The sequence below is a fragment of the Glycine soja genome, chromosome 18 (assembly GCF_004193775.1).
Source record: "Glycine soja cultivar W05 chromosome 18, ASM419377v2, whole genome shotgun sequence".
Taxonomy (NCBI): domain Eukaryota; kingdom Viridiplantae; phylum Streptophyta; class Magnoliopsida; order Fabales; family Fabaceae; genus Glycine; species Glycine soja.
In genome coordinates this window covers 15,536,215-15,544,640 of record NC_041019.1, presented here as the reverse complement: position 1 = coordinate 15,544,640, position 8,426 = coordinate 15,536,215, and the positions used below count along the sequence as shown (strand labels likewise).

General features: G+C 35.0%; 1 protein-coding gene across 2 annotated transcripts; it reads left to right on the top strand.

Annotated features, from left to right (window-relative positions):
- The first annotated feature begins 361 nt into the window (after nucleotides 1-361).
- On the top strand, nucleotides 362-5,925 carry LOC114394468 (F-box/kelch-repeat protein At1g26930-like). 2 transcript variants are annotated; one of them, XM_028356051.1, is made up of 4 exons: nucleotides 362-510; nucleotides 1,589-1,731; nucleotides 1,855-2,002; nucleotides 3,417-5,925. In XM_028356051.1, the coding sequence occupies exon 4, from the start codon at nucleotides 3,601-3,603 to the stop codon at nucleotides 5,218-5,220; it is 1,620 nt and encodes a 539-aa protein (XP_028211852.1). In that variant the 5' UTR covers nucleotides 362-510; nucleotides 1,589-1,731; nucleotides 1,855-2,002; nucleotides 3,417-3,600; the 3' UTR covers nucleotides 5,221-5,925. The 2 variants fall into 2 exon arrangements, with proteins under 2 accessions (XP_028211852.1, XP_028211853.1); XM_028356052.1 differs by having other exon boundaries at nucleotides 369-695.
- The last annotated feature ends 2,501 nt before the right edge of the window (nucleotides 5,926-8,426 follow it).

Below are 8,426 nucleotides of genomic sequence, written 5' to 3'. Positions count from 1 at the left end.
TAAATTAAACAAATCAAAATCTTATTATTTGTTTCACCTTATTTTTATTAATTAATTATAGATATTAAATAAATTAATTTTATTATTTTTAGACATATTATATTAAATATTTAGATGAATGATGTATTGATGTTATAAAATAATACTTCTAATAAAAAAATCAAATTTAAATAGGTAATTCATTGTTCTGAATCAAATAAACCTTTTATAAATTGGTTGAGAAGAAAATGGAATAGAATCAAACCGATTAACTATTCATAATTTAGTCTAATTGAGTGAGATTCATAATTTAGTCAAAACCAATCCGAACACCAACACCCAAGAATTGTGCTTTAGCTATAATAAAAAAAATTAAGAATGATTTAATTATAAATTAAGATGTGATCTAAGGGGAGATAAGACCATGTGAGGGGTCCTCTCTGATTTTGCTCCAAAACCTTCCCCTTCTTCTGATTTGTAGAGACTAACCCAAGAAAGAACCAACCAAAAACAAGTGCTTCTTAGAGCTTGGTATAGCTCTCTCTCTCTCTCTCTCTCTTTGTGCGTGTGTGTGTGAGGGTACATGCAGAGCAGTGAGTTTGAGACAGAGAAAGAAGCAGTTCAAGATTGTTGTTCAATTTTGCAAAAAACTGCCCATCAAGTACTTTTGTTGCTGTTTTTTTTTTTTTTTTTCGATTTTGCTTCTTATCCAACCCGTAAGTTTCTTGAATCATTGTTTCTCTCTCTCTCTCTTCTCTCTATTATTTTCTACCTTTCTTATGAATGAGCTGGTTTGTTTGCTATTGTTGTTGGATATCGGTGAAGATTGTAGATTTATGGAGATCCAACTAAATTTGGCCTTTTGTTGAATCCTGGGGCCTGGGGGATAGTGATTAATGGGTTTGTCGAAGAATGTGATTATAAGGAGAACCTGAACTTCTGTTTCAATTGGTTTAGTGCCTAATGCTAAGTTCTCTGTGTTTGTGTTCTAAATTGATTTGCGTTGATCTCTGTGATTCTCCTTTCTAATTCTGCATAGCTGTGTAGTGTTGTGTAGTTGGCGAGTTGAAAAAGGGGTTGTGCAAATTGGGTTTATGGGTATTGTATTGTATTTTTTTTGGTGTTAACCCTTGGTTCATTGGGGGAAAGAGACCTGACTAATCCAGAGTTGGTCGGAGGTAAGTAAAGCCGGGAGGTATTGTATTGTATGACTTATGCCATTACTGTTACTTTGACTCCTCTGAAGACAGGATATTGTATAGTCCCTGTCCCTTTGTATTAGCTGCTTGAGGCTTGAGCACATTAATTGTACGAAAATTTTTCTTGCGTTGAACATATTCATTTGAGGATTGTTTGCTGTCTCTGACTTAATTGTTTACTTTTTATGGTAAAGTATAATTACTTTAATTTATCACTTGGTTTCTATACTCATTTGGCTCATGAGTATGGCTGAGTCAAGATGATGGGCAATTGGATTGACCCCTTTTTCTTATTTGAGTTCCCCACTCCTAGTGCGTGAAATGTTCAATGTCTTTCTAGCCCAATCTCAAACCTCAGTATAGTTTGAAATTGACATCAAACGTCTTTTTTCCTTGGCTCTTTGTTTCAGGAACTCTAGGCATAATTGGGATTGTATCTGAACTATATTCAGGTTTAACCTCAAAAATTTCCTCTCCAATTCCGATCAAAATCGACGAAACAAGGGTACTTAACCCTCCAAGCAGCAAACCCTCACCGTTGCTGGAATTTCAGGTATGTCATTCACTATTTCTTATCCATAAATATAATATTACTTTATTCTCATGTTGGTACTGAAATAAATAATTCCTGTTTCTCTATTAATTGATTCTTTATGTTTATATATCAATCTTGCAGTGTTACTGTGTGATTCTTTCACCGTTTCACTATTAATACTACTCTGGACATTGACTCTGCATCTTCTTTAAGTCAGGCTACTAAATCATCAAAGGAAAGAAGCCCCAAAGTCACTGATTGCAGATCACGCAGAAGCCCAGTTGTTGAGGTAACAATTCTTTTACGAATACTATATTTACGGTAGATATTTAACTGGCATTGTTGGAACTGTAGTATCCGTTGGATAATCTTCACAATGAGAAATATAATCTCTATTAGATAAGCTTTTTTTCCTTTGATATTTTAGTAGCTTATGAAAGAAGCTATGCCGAAATGTTTCTAAGTGTAATGTGGGACTGTTTCCTGGTTTATTTTCTTGTTTATTTTCAATCAATGAAGGCAACTTAGGTCTAATGATGTGCTCTAGAACACAGAAATAGCAGTAGTATAAGAAAAGCAGAGCAATCAGGATACAAATGTCTTCTATAATTTTGAGTTTTAAAAAATTACATGCATTTCAAGCAATATGTCACATATCTTTAGGATTTGTCACTTAAGCATAATTTAGTGTCAGTTAGAATCGCGCCTATTTGATTGAAAGAAAGCATTCATTTAAAGAACAAGAAAATCCTTAAGAGTCTTACTTGTGATGCGAAATAAATCTCTATTTCCATCCATATTTCATATGCATGTCTGCATCCTGCCATTGGTTTAATTATGCATTGGAAGTGGAATGAATTACATGGATGTGTTTTTAAAGAGTTATATGTGTAAATTTTATTTCTTTTATGTTACAGTATACTAGTTCCATTGTGTGTATATTAAAGTTGTTCTCTTTATGTTCCTTCTTTAAATACTTTCTGAATCCATTCATGATGATACTATCATCAGCTATGCAAACATGGATGCAGTTTAAATTTGTCATTTAATTGGAAGGAAATTATTGAGATAAGACTATTGTTGTTCTTATTAGCTTGATTTGATTTGTTAGTTGCTATGATAATATTTGTTGCACTGTGAGTTGGATTATTTTATTAGAAAGCAATTGATTTTTTTTTTTTAAAAATGAAGTTTGAAAACGGTTTGGTGCTTAAAACTGGTTCAAAAACTGTTTAAACCAGTTCTGAACTGGTTCGGTTCAGTTTTTTACCTGAAATGGTTTTTGCACACCCCTACTTGGGGGATAGTGATTAATGGTTTTGTTCAAAATTGATTTTTTTTTTTTTGGGTTTGTGCATTGGAATGTTGGATTCATTGCTTGTGTTGCATTTGATTTGCCGAACCGGTTTCGTTCAATTGAAGTTAGATGTTGTCTATGGTGTTTTTGCTTATTGGATCTCTCTCTGTGAATTTGGGTCTGAAGGGGGCATTTTTCCCTTTTCTCTAATCAAGGGGTTCATGGAAAAAAATGTGATTTTGAATGGATTCCGATCTGTAATCGTGTTTTTTGTGGTGTTGATGTTTCTGGGCATTTAGATTTTCAATTGGAATTGTGGTGAGAAGAAGGGTAAATAGAGAGAAGAGAGAGAAATAGATGGAACTTGTGAATTGAGTCTGATTTTGAATGATTCCATTTTGAACAGGCTCTTGATTCGGAAGGTGGTTCTGGGGACTTGTTAGGGTGCTGCTGAGGCATTTCATCACTCATCTCTGTGGTGTTGAATTTGCCCCTTCCAACATAGACAGAAGAAAGCACTGGATTGAGGGTTGAGTGCTTGTTGTTGCTTGCTGCTGCTGCTACTGCTTCTGCCTCTGGTTGTGGAGACTATGTTGGAGGGTCGTTCCTGCGTGGTTCCGAGGTTGTTTCCCAGCTCTTGCCAGGCGGATGACAAGTGGCCTTTCATGACATACCTGCCAGACTTGGACATAAAGAATGGCAAGCGCCCTTTAGACCCCGATGGGGAGGAAGAACCCCAGTCAAGGAAGGCTAATAGGAGAGTGGATTCTCACCATCAAGGCGAGACAACTCAGTTTTTGTTTCAACAACAATCATGTCATGCTGATGATTCTGTTGTTCCGCAAATGGATTGGGATTGGAGGAAGGGTTGTGAGTCGTTGAGTAATTGGCAAAGAGTTGAGAAGACTGAAGCCTTTTCTGCCCAGCTATTGGATGAACGAGAGCCGCATTGCACTGGAGATTCATTGGTGGTGTCCACTGACCTTCAATCCAATAAACAGGAGGAGGATCAATCCGAGGATTCATCAGATTCTGGTGTTCAGCAATCCAATGAACAGCAGATGGAGCAGGAGGTGGAAGGGGATTTGTTGGATGCCAGTGACCAGCAGCCACTTGAAGATCAGGAAGAACATCATGGTGGGGATTCATCAGATTCCAGTTCTCTTTTGCCCTGCATGAACTGGGACAACTCAATTGCTTGTCTCAGCCACTGTTCCAGGTCTGATTATGGCTCTCTGGCCTCACTGAATAGGAGCTTTTGGAACACAATCCGAAGTGGTGAGCTGTACAGGTGGAGAAGACTGAATGGCATAATAGAACACTGGATTTATTTTTCCTGTGCCCTCCTTGAATGGGAGGCCTATGATCCAATTCGTGAACGGTGGATGCATTTACCAAGGATGGCTTCTAATGAATGCTTCATGTGTTCGGATAAGGAATCTTTAGCCGTAGGAACTGAACTTCTTGTATTTGGCAGGGAGATGAGATCCCATGTCATTTACAGATACAGTCTTTTGACTAACTCATGGACATCTGGAATGAGGATGAATGCTCCAAGATGCTTATTTGGATCTGCTAGCTTGGGGGAGATTGCAATTTTGGCTGGCGGGTGCGATTTGGACGGTCATATCATGGACTCTGCTGAACTGTACAATTCTGAGAATCAAACCTGGGTACTACTCCCTAGCATGAACAAGCCGAGGAAGATGTGCTCTGGGGTATTTATGGATGGAAAGTTTTATGTTATTGGTGGAATTGGTGGAAAAGATTCTAAGCTTCTTACTTGTGGTGAGGAGTACAATTTACAAACTAGAACATGGACAGAAATTCCTAACATGTCCCCTGGACGTAGTGCTAGGGGAGCTGAAATGCCAGCGACAGCTGAAGCACCACCCCTGGTTGCCGTTGTAAATAATGAATTATATGCTGCTGATTATGCTGACACGGAGGTAAAAAAATACGACAAGGAGCGAAGAGTGTGGGTTACCATTGGGAGACTACCTGAGCGAGCAGTGTCAATGAATGGTTGGGGTCTTGCCTTCAGGGCATGTGGAGATATGCTTATTGTCATCAGTGGACCAAGGACTCATGGTGAGGGTTTTATTGAACTCAATTCATGGGTGCCCAGTGAAGGGCCTCCACAGTGGAATCTACTCGCCAGAAAACGGTCTGGCAACTTTGTCTATAATTGTGCTGTGATGGGATGTTGAAGAATTGAATTGTGAAGGTCTCAACACAATTTGATGCTTCAAATCCAATGAGTTGCACAACATTGATTCATCCCTTGAAACAGAATTCTTGCTAATTGGTACTTTCCCCCTTTTTCTATGATATTTTCCTTTCAAAGGCGGGGGAGGATGGGGTAGATTCAGATATTTCTCAGGATTGGCTGAAAAGTTTTCCGAGGAGGCTCTTCAGTCCTTTTATTTTTATGTTTAAAATTTTAGTTTTCATTTTTTTCCATTGAAATTGGTATCTTACCCCATTTACATTTACATGAAAATTTTCAAAGCTTGCTGTCATGTAGCACAGGAATAGGTCAAATAATTGAAGTCTCAACACAAATGTAGGTTATTGGTGTTGTTTATTTTAAGTTTTCCTTTTTTTTAAGAACACACAACTAGATATTGATTTTCATGATCATAAATTTTCGTAGCTTGAAGGATAGGAATAATTTCCGGTAGTTGTTTATTAATTTTGGATTATTTAGCAATCCACTTTTCATTTCAATTCAATCCTTGCACTATGTATTTTGAGCTTTCCCTAGCCTGGAGAAAGTAGTATATAGCCTGATAACCATTCCATTTATTACTATATTTCCTACTTCTGTATTGTCAATGATTGAATTGTTGATTGTAACACAAAGTGGCATAGATGCCAAAATTGAAAATGGGGTTTTGCCCCCATGGTTAAAACTATCCGAACTTGATGAAAAAAACGTGTTCCGTTATATCAGTTGAAACAAGTAATAAATGGTGCTCTTTATATTTTGTCTATTTTGAAATTACAATTAAAGTTATGGATGCTGTGGATGCTCAGCTCAACTCATGGTGAAGAGTTTAAGCTTGAAACTATACATAAAAATTCTTAATTCCGAGGCTACTAAGTCATATTCCTTGTGGAGGCACCTTGTGACAAAGGTTAATTTGATGCCTATGTGACAGAGCGAGGATTGATGTCACTAGCGTTGATTCCATAATTGGGAGCTTTTTTAGAAAAGATGGCTGTTATCTTTTTAATTGCATTGACCTTAATTTTGGATACCCCTATTTTCAAGTCTAATAGTTGTAGATGCGATTGGAATTGAAATATGCTTAAAAACTAGTTTGTCCTAATCCTATTAATTATAGTTACTTACTGGATATTTAAGATTTGTATGACTGAATAATGACCCATACTACTGTGGAAATACGCCTTAGGACTGGCGTTGCAGATCTGCTTTTATTATTTCGTTGGGTGGTTGACTCACCATTATTTACATCAAACACGGTTGCTCCTTGAATATTTGCACAATTTTGTTATAGTTAATTGCAAGAATAATAATTTGAGAATGCCAACTATGACAGCGTGAGGGAAACCCATCAAAATTCTGAATGCTGATGCATATTATTAGTAATATGTACCAAAAAAGTCTTATGGTATTAGATTCGTTCTTCTTAAACATGATTTTGAGTTTGTGTGGATAAAAAAAATATGATTGAGTAGAAAATTTTTATTAAAGGTGATAAGTCAGATTTTCTGATAAAAATAATTATTAATAAAGTTAATGAATATTCCGAATCAGTAACATAATTAAAAAAATATTATTAGTAAGATATTAATTCTCTTCAAAGCGTTATTTTTCCGTTTTACTGTTTTAACAGATATATTACAGTAATAAGTTTTTTTTACGCTTCACCTTTTAATACATATGAAAAACATATATTTTTTATATTTTTCTATTTGTTAAAATATGGTGCATAAAATTTGAATTATTTAGATGAAACATAGTTATGGATTTTGGGTTGAGGAATTAAATAAAAACTGGAGTAATTAGAAATTTTGATGTAACATGCCCAAGAGATAATAATTAGTGCGGTTGAAATAGTGAATTGCTAAGAGTGGAGACCAAACTCGAGTGCTGAGATATCAATCATCAATCATGTAACTAAAACATCAAGGTAAAGTGTGAATTAAACATTTATGGTGATTCAAATAATTGTCCCATATTTTGAGAGTCTGCATCTAGTCTGTAGCTCTCTGTAAACTCGTTTTCATAAAAATTATATTTTGGTAAGTTTTTAACAGACATCTGCTCATGAAGTATGGTAACATTGTACTTTCATGTGTAAGATTATGCTCTGTAAGTATTCGTAAATCACAGATTTTCTCTTTACTAGAAGTGTTGCATGATAAATATAAGTTAAATTTAATGTACTTAGATGTTTGTTGTTACTTGTTATTTTTAAAGTTTTGATCCCCTTTTGGCCTTTTCCAAATTTATTAGCTGATAACTAGTAATATACATCCTTTTACAAAGAGGAGTGTCAGGAATATATTTGTTAAGTATTTTTTTCTTTTCTTTTCAACACTCTTTTTTTTATTATTATTAGTTGAAACTCACATCAATCTAACTAATTTAAGAAAATGAGATTTATATATGTAGTGGAACTTACATGAGTTTTACCTAATAAATAATAAAAGAGAGTGCATCGAAAAAAAAAATGTTAGAAAATGTGTTGAAACATTTTTTTAAAATATACTCTTTCTTAATGATAACAATTGATTTAAATTTACAAACTAATGAGTGAGACTTATTAGATTATTAAGTGAGATCCACGTAATTTTGTAAGTCTTAGCAAGTTTTATCAAAATAAAAAAAACATATATAAGAAATATGTCAAAGGATATATTATTAACATTTTTCTTCATTAATTAATTTCGCAATTGGCCTATTGCTACTACGAATTCGAACACTATCTATCATGTGGTCGTGCGTATCTTTTCTTCTTCTGAATGCTTATGAGTTATGCCATTTTCGAATGTTTCATCTACTATCTGCCTCCTACCCATTTAAAGACTTCAAGTGCTTTGGTGAGACATCATTACATTGCGTGAATTCACTCATCCAAAGGCACTAATTGACCTTACTAAGACCAGGTCAAGGTGAGGAACGAAAGCTGGTGGATTATTGTCGAATTGTATGTGTTCTGAAATTAGGGGAATAAATATTTGGAAAGATTTACGTCAATAAACTATAAATCATATAAGAGAATTTGATATTACATTTTAACAAAAAATTTTAAAATTTAAGTTAATGAGTCTTCTTCTCACTTATATGATGACCAACTTTTCTATTTTTATTCCATTACTCCGATACGGATTTCCAAATAATAAGAAAATTAATGTTGGCCACAAGCTATGCATCATGGGCACT

What these genes read in the sequence shown, in the direction of transcription:
- LOC114394468 (XM_028356051.1), top strand. Translation starts at nt 3,601, where the DNA reads ATGTTGGAGGGTCGTTCCTGCGTGGTTCCGAGGTTGTTTCCCAGCTCT.